General features: G+C 37.9%; 1 protein-coding gene across 4 annotated transcripts in view; it reads left to right on the forward strand.

Annotated features, from left to right (window-relative positions):
- Positions 1–12,683, forward strand: part of Ccdc18 (coiled-coil domain containing 18) — a 129,941-nt gene extending 117,258 nt beyond the window's left edge. For all 4 annotated transcript variants that reach the window (XM_052735702.1, XM_052735704.1, XM_052735705.1 and 1 more), the window contains 2 exons: positions 5,582–6,049; positions 9,085–12,683. In XM_052735702.1, the coding sequence (XP_052591662.1) occupies positions 5,582–6,049; positions 9,085–9,099 (483 nt within the window). In that variant the 3' untranslated portion in view covers positions 9,100–12,683. The remainder of the gene's footprint in view (positions 1–5,581; positions 6,050–9,084) is intronic.
- Positions 12,684–13,999: the final 1,316 nt, after the last annotated feature.

The raw sequence follows: 13,999 nt of genomic DNA on the forward strand, positions 1-13,999 counted from the left end.
GACAATACAGCTTAGTGGCAGAGTCTCTGCTTACCATGCAGGATGCTCTGGATTCAGTCCTCTGCATTAATAGAATGTTTAGGCTAAACACTGTGTATGCGTATGTTTGTTAAGAATGAAAACACTGGCCAGACAGTGGTGATGCATGCATGCCTTTAATCCCAGCACTCAAGAGGCAGGTAGGTGAATCTCTTGAGTTCAAGACCAGCCTACTGTACAGATCGAGTTCCAGGACAGCCCAGGCTACACAGAGAAACCCTGTCTTGAAAAACAAACAGACAGACAGAAAAAGGAATGAGTATAGTATTAGTGCTTTTACTAAGATGATGTTCCTACTGCTGTGGGTTGCAGCTCAGTGACAGAACACTTGACCGGCATGTATGAGGTCCTAGGTTGAACCCCTCCCTGGTCAAGGCACTTTTTTTTTCTCAAGTGTTCTGGGAGTTTATAAAATTTACACAAAATTACAGATCTTTGTTGTAAAAAAAAAAACAAAACCATCCTTCAGAAATTAAAATATTTGGGGCTGGAGAAATGGCTCAGCAATTAAGATCACTGGCTTCTCTTTCAGAGGTCCTGAGTTCAATTCTCAGCATCCACATGGTGGCTCATAACCATCTGTAATGGGATCTGGTGCCCTCTTCTGGTGTGCAGGCATACATGCATATATATGGCATAAAGGCAGAACAATGTATATATAATAAATAAATCTTTTTTTAAATCAAAATATTCTATATTGTATCCCTAGTTACAGTAATTATTTTGCTTATTCACCAGAGATTGTCCATGAGAACAGTACAATTTGATTACTTGTGGCAATCATTCACATTTTAAGTTTGGCTATTTATGAAATATATAAATATATATATTTATGTCTACAGAGTGTGTTCCAGGACAGCCAGGGCTACACAGAGAAACACTGTCTTGAAAAAAAAAATTATTGTTATCTTTTGTGTATGAGTGTTTTGCCTGCATATCTGTATGTGCACCATGTGCATGTAGTTCTCACAGAGGCCTGAAGACGGAAACAGATTCCCTAGAACTGGAGTTATGAATTGTTGTTAGCCTTCCTGTGGGTACTACAAACCAAAGCCAGTTTCTCTGCAAGAACAGCAAATGTTCTTATCTGCTGAACCATCTTTCCAGCCAGATAAATAGCTGCAGTTCTTAAATAAGCCATGGATAGCCCCCCTCCCCCATAGCACTTTTGATATCAGGCAAAGGTTTCCTTTTTGAGATATTTTAACAGAAGAGAGGAGGGGGAAGCAAATGAAGCTGTACTACCTAACCCTCTTTTTGTTTGTATTTGTTTTAGGATATTGTGAAGTTGTGTAAAATAGCACTAGCTTTCTACTTGAGAAATACAGTTTCTGCTTATCATTTATTCCTTCCCTGTGGCACTTGACATTTTAATTGTCTTAAACTTTTTAATGTACATCCTCTGGCCCCTTACACACTGCCAGAGGAGAAGGTGTTTGTTTGAGATTCATTCCACTTGCAGTGTCTCCTGGGATCCCCGCAGCTTACATATATGGCTGGGAAATGGACTTGAAAAAACGGGCTTGAATTGGATCATAACCTGTGAGATCCCATCATGAGTCATTGGGATTTATGTTGCATGTAAGGCAATCTTTCCTGTTGTAAATCTTCCTTTTTTATGTACATATATTTTGAGAAATATGAATAAACATGAAGTTTTAAGAAAAAATAAGCCATAGATAAAGAAATCTTAGGAGGTGTATGATGATTAATTAATGTAGCTAATGTAGAGTGATACTAGTTTTAAAACAGAATTTCTTTCGCTGTTGACACACCTCTCAAAGTCAACCTTAGCTAGCTCTAATGTCTTCGCTAACGAGAACAAAAAGAATAAAGGCTAATAATCTAAGAGCTTAGAAGATGTAACGGAGCAATTAGAAGTAGGTGTAAGTAGTTCTGGGAATGCAGCTCAGTCGGTAGAGTGTTTGTCTAGCATGCACAAAGCCCTGATTTCGATCCCAAGCACTGCATAAAACCAGATGAACTAGTATATACCTGTAATCCCAGCACTTGGAAGATGGAGACATGAGGCTCAGGAATTCAAGGTCATGGTTGGTGGCTACATAGTGAATTTAAAGCTAACATCTCAAAGACTAAAAACAAACAAAAGCAAAAATCCCAGTAGCTGCAGAGTAGAAAGCAGTTCCATTGAGAACATCAGGCAGTGACAGACAACAAAATTAGAAGGAGGGAAATGACTCACTTTGAGGGACTTGATTTTTCCTGTCCAATTGTTATAGTGCCTGAATTAGTATTCTAGTATTTGAGGGCAACTGGAACAAGTACAAAGCTAAGATAATTTTCTTAGAGCCCTAAAGGTATAAGTATATTATAGCACACCATAATGTTTACACTGTGACATTTGATCCTAAGAAAAAGTTTAATTATGCTTAATGTTATTCTGCATAGTGCATTTCATTGTGAACAGTTATCCTTATCAGTTATCCAAAAAGAAGAGGAAAATACATGTAAATAAGAGACTAGTTTACTTATATTATTTCTCTTACAAAAATGAAATTACAACCAGATATAATGGTGCATGTCTATAATCCCATCATACTAAGGGCTGAGGAGGAGAGTCAAACCAAAGTTTGAGGCCAGATTGGGTTAGGTACCATAACACACACACACACTGTCTCTCTGTCTCAAAAAAAAATCTTTATGTTTTTAAGTCTTATGGGTTTTCAGTGTTTATCTTAGTTTCTTTTCTAAAATCTAGTTTAGGAAAGCTTTCTTATAATAGGAACATAAACACATATTAACTGTGGTAGTTTGAACGAGGATGGCCCCCTTAGGTTCATATTTAAATACTTGGTCCCCAGTTTATGGAACTGTTTGGGAAGGATTAGAGAGTGTGGCTCTGGTGGAGGTGTATCAGTGGTGGTGGCTTTGAGGTTTCAAAATCCCAGGCCATTCCCAGTTAGATTTTTCTCTCTGCCTGCTACTTGTTGATCAGGATGTACACTTTCAGCAGTATGTCTATCTGCTGCCATGATCTCCACCATAATTGTCATAGACTCACCCTCTGAAACTGTAAGCTCCAATTAAATGCTTTCTTCTATAAATTGCCTTGGTCATGGGATTTTGCCACAGCAGAAGAAAGGTAAATAAAGCAGAAGACGCCAGAGAGTGTGCTATTGCTGTGACAGGTCTAAAGATGCTGTTTTTAATTTTTGTTTATTTTTGAGGAATGTTGAAGACTTTGGGACTTTGAACTACAAAAGTGGTTGAACATTATAAGCAGAGTTTAATGGACCACACTAGTATGAACTTGAAAGACAGTAGTGCTGAGTGCAATGTGGACTGTGGAGGTCCAGCTTAAGAGATTTCAAAGGAAAACAATATTAGCAATTGGACTAGTGTCTTAGTTACAGTTTCTATTGCTGTGAAGATACACTGCAACCATGGCAACTCTTATAAAGGAAAACATTTCATTGGGGTTAGCTTACTGTTCAGAGGTTTAGTTCATTATCATAAAGGCAGCATGCAGGCAGACATGGTGCTGGAGAAGGAGCTGAGAGTTCTACATCTTGATCTGCAGGCAGCAGAAGCAACTGTGTGCCATACTGGGCAAAGCTTGAGCATAGGCGACCTCAAAGCCTGGCCCCACAGTCACACATTTCCTCTAACAAAGTCACACCTCCTAATAGTGCCATTCCTCATGAGTGATGGTTATGATAAACCAGCAGAAAAGTCACGGGGCCATGGCAGAACCCAGTGGTACTTTTTAGAGCTTTATTAGGAGGGAAAGGGGGGAAGAAAGAGGGGAACCAGGCCTGGGGAGAGGGAGCAGAGCAGAGAGAGAACACACAGAGAGAGGGTGCATGACCCGTAGTCGCCAGCACCTGCTGATGATGTAAGATGCAAGACCCCAAGCTGCGCATGTACAGGATCCTAACAATAAGGGCCATTTTCTTTCAAACCACCACAGCTAGAGACAATTCTTGTGATATTTTGGCAAAGGATGTGGCTCCTTTTTACCCTTGTTTTAAAAATCTACCTGGAGCTAAATTGAAGAGTTTGGGACTAATTTTGTTGGCAGAGATTTCAAGATAGTCAAATGTTGACTCTGTCATGTGGCTATTAGTGATCACTCTCATGCAGATCTACAATGACAAGAACAAGTGGGGCAATAAATCAAATGTAGTTTGAGAAGAAGAGCGGAAATTTAATGTTGGAACCAAAGTTTGTACTGAAAGAATCATGAAATGAAATAAAGGGAGTGGTGCCCTGAGGTGAGACCCCACCCAACTAACCCTGCAACTTATGAAAGGGGCTAAGAAATTATCTGTTCCAAAAAAGCAATAACCAATCAAAGTAGCTCAAACCGGCAGCTGCCGCTCATTTGAGAGAGACAATTAGGAACTGTTTTTAGCTCCATTTTAGTATCTTTTTTCTCAGTTTTTAGGTGGAAACCCTTGCCCCACATTGGGCGCCATTTCTAGCTAGAGTTTTCCTGCCTGGCCCACAGTCAGGACAAATCTCTCTCACCCACCAGTCCCACAGCCACTCAGACCCAACCAAGTAAACACAGAGACTTATATTGGTTACAAACTGTATGGCCGTGGCAGGTTTCTTGCTAACTGTTCTTACAGCTTAAATTAATCCATTTCTATAAATCTATACCTTGCCACGTGGCTCGTGGCTTACCAGCATCTTCACATGCTGTTTGTCATCGTGGTGGCTGGCAGTGTCTCTGACTCAACCTTCCACTTCCCAGCTTTATTCTCCTTGTCCCGCCTATACTTCCTCCTGCCTGACTACTGGCCAATCAGTGTTTTATTTACCAACCAATCAGAGCAACACATTTGCCATACAGAACATCCCACAGCAGTCCCTAGTTGATGGAACTGTTTGGGAAGGATTAGGAGATGTGGCCATTTTGGAGGAAATATGTCAGTGGAGTTGGGCTCTGAGGTTTCAAAAGTCCTCACCATTCCCTGTTAGCTCTCTTTCTTTGCCTCATGCTTATGTATGAGATGTGTAAGCTCTCAACTACTGCTTCAATACCATACCTACCTGCCCGCTGTTAGACTCCCCACCATGATGGTGATGGACTCACCCTTTGAAATGTAAGCCCCCATTGAATGCTTTCGTCTATAATTGCCTTTTCACAGCAGTAGAAAAGTGACTAAGACAATAACCAATATGTATTTACTTCCTATTAGAAATCCTATAAGTAGTCCTAAAAGTAGTTAGATTTAAAAAAAAAGTTCACCTCTATACTTTCACAGATAAACTTATAAGTGTAAGATTGAAATCTTTAACATTAAAATGGTCTCTATGGAAAATCTAGTTTTCATGAAATTCATTAGAATATTGGAAGAAATTTTCAAATGAAAATACATAATCTCAAAATGCAGCTATCTTTAGTAGTAGAAGGTTTGAAAAACACTTGTAAAATTCTCAAGAACTTTTATTTTAAAAGTTTCCATACTGAGACAAAAACTGACAAAGATGACTTCTCAGAGTCTATGATTTTATAAGTAGTTTATTAAACAGAAATATATTGAGCTTGTACTATGTACCAATTTCTCTACAGGAATCAGAATTAACCAGATTGCAAGCCAAAATTTCTGGACATGAAAAGACAGAAGACCTCAAGTTTCTACCACCTTCCTTTACAACTCTAACAGAAATTATGCCTGATATTCAAGATCCAAAGTTTGCCAAACATTCTCAGATATCATTTTTCAAATGCAGAAAACTACGTCGCTCTGTTAGTGCCACTGACCTTAGTTTCAAGAGTCATACCAATGAAGATCTCTCTGAAGAATTGCTACAGGACTTAAAGAAAATGCAGTTAGAACAGCCTTTGGCATTAGAAGGTGGTCATAAAGACCTAGCTTTCAAGCATTCAGATTCATTTAAACCTCTCCCATATGACCTGGAAGATGATAGTTCTGAGAGTAATGACTTTAGTACTCTTAGTGGAATGCTGAGATACATAAACAAAGAAGTGAGACTGTTAAAAAAGTCTTCTCTGAAAACAGCTACTGGTTTAACTCAGGTATGTATTTCACACATTACCACATAAAGCAGTCATTCCTAAAGTATTTTGCTTAAAGTGTTCAAGAAATTGAAGATTCTAGGATGGGAAATATAATTCAGTTGGTAGGGTATCTGCCTAGTGTGCCTGAAGTCCTGGGTTCACTTTCCAGCTCTGCATACACTGGGCATATACACCTTTATAGGATTATTATTAAGTATTATATAATAATATTATATATTATTATTATAGGATTATTCCTAGCACCTGGGGGATACTAGGATCAGAAGTTTAAGGTTGTCCTAGGTTACGGAGTAAGATCCAGACCATCCTGAGCTCCATGAGATACTCTCTCAAAACAAACAAACAAACAAACAAAAAACGAACAACAAACCAACCTACCAAAAACAACTTGGGAGGCAGAAGCAAGGTGTGTCTCTGAGTTCTAGGCCAGCCAGGACTATGTCGTGAGAGCCCAGTCTGAGGAAGACAGAGAGAGGAGAGAGAAATTGAGATTGAAGATTCAATACAGTTAACTGAAAAATAAACCCTTTATGAAATAGAAGAAAAAAATAAGAGTCCGTAATAGTTTGCAGGAGGAGATTATAGAGAAGTAGAGGAGTTGGTGTTATGTGAAAGACCCCGGGACACAGTGAGAAGGAAGACAGGCTATGTGGCTATAAAAACAAACAAGGGGCAGAACGTCTGTGGTGGGAGAGAAATTTCTTTACTGATTGTCTCTTTGTGAAATAACAAACAAGTTTATTATCCAAGTCAGGGTAAGGTGATGGAAGTTTCTTGTTTTTGTTTGTTTGTTTGTTTTTTGGCTTTTTTTCACTATCTTACTAGGCAGTCCTAGCTGGCCTCCAACTAACAGAAATCCACCTACATCTGCCTCTCAAATGCTGAGATTAAAGGCATGCACCATCACTCCAGACAAAGGTATTGGAGGCTTAAGAGCAGGAAAACTAGCAAGCCTTTAGTCCCAACTGGGAAGTAGAGGCAGGTAGATCTCTGTGAGTTCAAGGTCAGCCTGGTCTACAGAAGGAGTTCCAGACAGCCAGGGCTACAAAGAGAAACCCTCTCTCTCCCCTGCCCCACCCCCAAAAAGGAAAACTACATGAAGTAGTAGTTAACTTACAGAGTAGAAAAGTACACATTCACCATCATACCTGGAAGTCTAGTAGACTTACTAGCCAGATATCCATGTAAAATAAGATCAGCTGCTATTAACTTCCCCCTATTGTATCTTAGAAACAGGGTATCTTTTTTCCCATTATAAGGACAACCAAAAAGTATTCTTAAAAGTGTTCTCAGAGGGACAGTTCTACTTCTTTTTCAAACTTCTCCTCTATTCTAATGGTAATGAGTGCTACAGATATATAAGACTGGTTTTGGCAAAAATACCAAATTTTTTTTTTTTGGTTTTTTTTTTTTTTTTTTGGAGACAGAGTTTCTTTGTGTAGCCCTGGCTGTCCTAGAACTCACTCTGTACATCAGGATGGCCTTGAACTGAGAGATCCGCCTGCCTCTGCCTCCTTGGTGCTATGATTAAAGGCGTGCACCACCACCAGCCAGCATAGAACCTATTTTATACAGGATAAATTTGACCCCAAAATGACAAATTTGTAATAATAACTTATAGAATTTACTATATGCAAGGAACTATTCTAAATTTTTTATATAACCTCAATCCCTGAAACAACCCTGTGATACATACTATTCTATTAGTAATAATAACTAATAGTGCTTAGTATTTCTTCTATTGTAGTGATATTATTATCCCCATTATATCAATGAAAAATCCAAGTCCCTGCTCTTAACCACTATGCTATATTGTAAACATTCAGATTGTTCATAGACTTCATGTTCTGGGTAGCCAAGTTTGTTTCACAGCACCTATGTCAGGCAGCTCCAACTTCAGGGAATCCGATGGCCTTCTGCCTCTGCAGGCACTGCACTCACATGCAGTAACCCACATACAGACACATACTTGCACAGGTAATTATAACTAAAGCAACAACAACAAAACAAAAAACTCTCCTATTCTGGCTGGGCATGGTTACACAATCTTATAATCCCATTAGTTGAGCAGACCGAAGCAAGAAGAACACAAATTGGAAGCTAGCTTGAGCTACTCTGCCAGCAAAAAAACAAATTTAAAACAAACAAAAACAAAAGAAAAAACAAGCTTTCCATTATAATTTTGTTTTGGACTAGAGTAAAGCAATAAGAACTCTATTAGGAACTTATAAAATATTACTTATATCCATCCTATTTCCAAAAAGGGCAGTAAATAGTTCACAAAATGTGATTATGAGAAATGACAAAATCAGCCTAAAGAAAAACCAAGATAGGAAAAAAAGATGAAGCAAGAGAATAAGGAAATATATAGAAACATGATAATATTTTCCAATTCAAGGTATGATAAGATTTGACCTATTTTTTAAAAAACTCTCTTAAGTCTTCCTCTGTCTTTCTTCTTTTCTATGCTGTATTGCTTTACCTGCAAGCATTTCTCTCTTTTTGCTTTTTTCCATATTCATATAACCAGTTTGCTCTCCTTTACTGTGTATGTTAGTCTAAACCATAATGAGATGTTGATGTCTGTATATTACTTTAAGATTTATTTTATCTTTGATTATGTGTGTGTAGGTCTTCATATGTGCCTTCAGAGTCTAGAAGAAAGCATAGGATCTCTTGTAGGTGGGGTTACAGGCACTTGTGACATGGGTGCTGGGAATCAAACCTGGGTCTCCTAAAATAGCAAGGGCTCCTCTCAACTGCTGAGCCATCTCTCCAGTCCCTGCATCTAATTTTTATGTCCCCTAGTTGGAGTGTAAAACCTGGTTTAACTGTATGCTCCTATATTAGCATTACCAGAATTACTTGCGTTTTTATAACCATGTGATATATTATTGACATTTTCTGATTTTTTTTTTCAATTAGTTAACATTTCCCACTTTATCTTTAAATTATGTGCTTAAATGTTATGGTAGATTTTAATGCTATAGCAATATCATTTTAATTTCATATTAATCTATTTTGCATTCTAGGGAGGAAAATTATAATTAAAAGAAGATGTCTATGTCATGAAAAATGGAATTGTTGGTACTGTGCTGTTTATTATATGTAGTACATATTTCATAGAAGCTGTTATTTTATTGTTTTTGAATAAATTTTATTTTAACATTTTAAAGAAACCTTTCTAAAATATAATTATATTTTTAGTGAAAATTAATTAATTTATTATTTTTTGATGGAAATTGCTGGTTTCCTTGTCTTGTCTTTTACATAAAGATAATGGCTAAAATACCTAATAAGTAAATTTAGCATTTGTATTTTTAGTCATGCTACCGTATTATCTGCTATCTTGTAATATTTACTTTTTAAATTAGGAATATGAATTTATAAGTCATTCTATGATAAGTTTTTAAGATTTGCTGGGTGTTCGATGTTTATCAGAAACTTTATATTTAATCATCAAAACAGCCCTATGAATCAGATATGTTCCTATTTCTGTTTTTAAATAGAATTATTTAACATGGTAGAATTATATGTTCTCAAGAAAGTTAATCATTGCAAGTATTTAGAGTTAATTTTGTGTTAGTGATTCCATTTATACATGGTTAGCACTTAGAATTAAACATTGAAGTCGTTAATATATTATTAGTCACCCTGTGGGTGCTGGGAGTCAAACCCAGATTCTCTGGAAGAGGAGCTAATGCTTTTAATCGTGGAGAAATCTCTCCACCCTGTCCATTAGTATGCTAGTAGTATAATCTGAAAAACACCAAGTTAGAAAGTCTAGAGCCATAAAGTATATTTGAAAGTTTATAATACCCAATATGAGCATTACAGAAGTGATGATAATTGGCAATGACAGAAAGATTACTTCTCCTAAAGACAGTTGAATAGCAAATATCGATTCTGTAGAAAAAAAATGATAGGATAAATATGAAAAGAAGAGATAGGATGTGGAGAGCATTAAAGTTAAGAAGAGAAGGGGTGTAGAAAAAGTATTTAGAGTTATAGCTGAAAATACCTCAAATTTAATGAAAATAAATTAGAACCTGTAGACCTAAATTCAGTAAAGCCTAAGTAGGACAAATACACACACACAGTCTCACTTAGTCATATAGTAGTGAAATTCTGAAAACCGAAAATATAAAGAATATCTTAAAAGCAGATTTCAAAAGTCTTATTTAGGAAGATAGCAATCCAAAAGAAGGCTGATTTCTAACTATTATTTATAAACAATTTGACTCCCCCATCCCTTTGACAGAGTCTTATTATGTTTTATGATGTAGCCCTGGCTGGCCTGGGACTTCCCATGTAGACCAGGTTGGACTTGAACTTACAGAAATTCACCTGCCACTCCTATGGAGTGCTAGGATTAAAGGCATGTTCCACTATGCCCATCTATTTGACATATTTTAAATATTAAAACACTAATATGCTGACAGTAAATGGAATTTTTATTTTAAAATATCATATAAACAGTAGACATAAGAAAACTTCAGTGCTATATTAATATCAGACAAAGTGGGCATCAAAATGAAGATATACTCTTAAATGTATATACCTCTAATGCCAGACTTCAAACTAATGGAATTAAAAGAAAGAAAAAGAAAGAAAGGAGGGAGAGAAAGAAGGAGTCCACACTCAGTAGGAAGTCTATCTTATGCTTTTTAGTAATTGAAAGAATAAAAGAACAAAAATGTGAGTAAATATATAGCAAATTTGAACAGCAACTTGACTTAACATTTAAAGAACACTTACTCTAACTGGAGAATGCACACTTGAGTACAGCAGCAAATTCTGAGAAATCAAGTGTTGGGCTACAATTTGAATCATAATAATATTTTAAAATTTGGAATCATCTTACAATGATTTATTTTGAGACAAGGACTCAAACTATTGCCTAGGCTGCTCAGGGACTCACTCTACAAACCACCGGGCTGGCCTTGAACTTATGACAGTCCTTCTGCCTCAGCCCCCAAGCAGTGAGATTACAGACATATACCACTATGCTTGGCTATTAGATTTTCTTTTGAGATTTTATGTGTATGAGTGTTTGCCTGAGTGTATGTCTGCACCACATGCATGCATGTGGTGGAGGCCAGAATCAGATAGATTCCCTGGGACTAGAGTTAATAGATGATTGTGAGCTGCCATGTGGGCACTGGGGAATTGAACCCAGGCTCTCTGGAAGAGCAGCCACTCAACTATTTCTCAGCCACTTAATTGATTCTCTCCTTTTCTTCTCTCCCTCCCTGCCTCCTTCCTTCCTTCCTTCTTTCTTTTATGGTACAGGAAACCAAACCCAGAGCCTCATACATGCTAAGCAAGTACCTTGTAATAATGAATTACAAGGTACTGAACTCATTCCGTGTTGAATGTCTTTAACAAATACTCGCGGGCCGGGGGGAAGCATCAGTATTCGCATCATATTATATTTAAAAACTAGGTCAAGGGCTGGGGAGGTGGCTCAGAAGTATGAGGACTTAACTATAAATCCCCAGCACTTAATATAAACTGGACATGTTGTACAAATGTTATAATCTCAGCGTATCTATAGGGAGGTAGTTGGCATAAATGAGAGAATTCTTGGAAGTTCATAGATTAGCTAGCCTAATTTATCTAGCAAAAAACCAACAGAGAACCTGTCTCAAAACAGATTGAAGGCAAGGACCAACAGCTACACCCAGGATTGTCCTCAGACTTCCACGCACATGCTGTGGCATATATGCACCCACATTCACTTACATATATACACACATGCAGCAGGGTCCTAATTAGTCTTAATAATAAAGAGCCAGAGTCAGATATTGAGGGCAAAAGCTGAAAGATCAGAGGAGCAGAGCAGCAGCCACTTCTTACCTCCATGAATCCTCAGACTGAATGGGGCTGTATCATGTCTTTAACCATCTTATATTCCTGTCTTCACCTCCTGACTGTGCTGGGATTAAAGGCATGTGCCACCACCACCCATCTCTTTCTCTTTTACATTCAATCTTATGTAGCCCGGGGTGGTCTTGTGTGGTGATACTTTTGTTTGTGCTCTAACAAATAAAGCTTGCCTGGAGATCAGAGTGTGGAGCTAGCCACTTAGAGGATGGGCAGTGGTGGCACACACCTTTAATCCCAGCACTTCGTGTCTCATGCCTTTGATCCCAGTACTTGGGAGGCACATGCCTTTAATCCCAGCACTTGGGAGGAGGAAACATGAAGTGATATGGCTGGACAGAGAGAGGAAGTGATAAGGTGGGGTGGAGAACAGAGCTCAGCCCTTTCAGTCTGAGGATTCCTAGAGGTAGGAAGTCTTTCTAGTGGCTGGCTGCTCTGCTCCTCTGATCTTTCAGCTTTCACCCTGCTATCTGACTTTGTGTTTTCATTATTAAGACCAGTTAGAATTCACACTACATTTGGTGCCCAATGAGGGGTGCCATTTGTAAACAGAGGCTTTTCTGTCCCGCCTGATCCTACAGCTGCTTTTAAAATAATCACTCAGAGCTGGGAGGTAGTGGTGCATGCCTTTAATCCCAGCACTCGGGAGGCAGAGGCAGGTGGATCTCTGTGAGTTCGAGGCCAGCCTGGGCTACAGAGTGAGTTCCAGGAAAGATGCAAAGCTACACAGAGAAACCCTGTCTCAGAAAACCAAAAAAAAAAAAAAAAAAAAAAAAAAAAAAAAAAAAAAAAAAAAAAAAAAAATCACCCAGAGGCTTAATATTAATTACAAACTGTTTGGCCTATGGCTCAGGCTTAATACTTAATACTAACTAGCTCTCACAACTTAAATTAACCCATTTTGATTCATCTGTGTTTTGCCATGTCTCATGGCCTTAACTGTGTCCTAATACATATTGCTACTTCAGTGGCTGTCTGGCATCTGCCAGACTCCATCCTTCTTTTTCCTGTATCTCTGCTTGGATTTCATGCCTGGCTCTATTCTGTCTTGCTATAGGCCAAAGCAACTTCATTATTAACCAATGGTAATAAACATATCCCACATCAGCCTTGAACTCCTGATCTTCCTGCTTCCTCCTCCAAGTGCTGGGATTAAAGGTGTGTGCCACTGCTGCCTGGCATCTATGGTTAACTAGTGGCTAGCTCCATCCTCTGATCTCTACGTCAGAACAGAAACATAATATCATACAACACACACACACCACACAGTCATTGTACACCTGTGCACACATGCACACCACACTAGGTCAGGATGGATCATGGACATTAATATAAACATTAAAACCATAAAGCTTCTAGAAGAGATAGAATAACTTCATGACCTTGTGTTGGGCAAATTTCACAGGACCCAGAAAGCACTAATTATGAAAGAAAAAGTTAATGAGCTGTACTTTATCAATATTCATAACTTTATCATTTCCCACCATTAAGAAAATGAAAAAGGCAAATGGCAAAATGAATGCTATCAGTATATATAACATAGGAGTTGCTTTTAAAAATTAAGAATTCTCTGTAACTCAATATAAGACAATTATCCCCCAAAAAAGACAAACATCCAAATTTAAAATAGGCATAAAAACTTGAATAGATATGCTTCTGCAAAGTATGTATGAATGACTATGTGCCCTAGTAAAAATGTTCAACATCTTTGGTCCCTAGAGAAATGAAAATTTTGAAAATTAAAAGCAGGGCTGGAGAAATAGCTCAGCCATTAAGACCTCTTGTTTCTTTTGCAGAGGACCCAAGTTCATTTTCCAGCACCCACATTGGGGCTCCCAAATGCCTGTATTTCCAGTTTAAGGAGTCCAATACCCGCTTCTGGTCTTGGAGGACACATTTTACCTACATACACTCAGACACACATAAAATAAAGTAAAATCTTAAAGAATTAAAAGCACATGTGATATAAGATAATACTAAAAGGCAGGCCTGGAAGACCTGGAGTATCTAGAACCACTTAAAAATCTGTTGACTTCTTTTAATATTGTACATGGTCTACTC

Source organism: Peromyscus californicus, unplaced genomic scaffold (genome assembly GCF_007827085.1).
Source record: "Peromyscus californicus insignis strain IS unplaced genomic scaffold, ASM782708v3 Scaffold_13__1_contigs__length_99412109, whole genome shotgun sequence".
NCBI classification, from domain to species: Eukaryota; Metazoa; Chordata; class Mammalia; order Rodentia; family Cricetidae; genus Peromyscus; species Peromyscus californicus.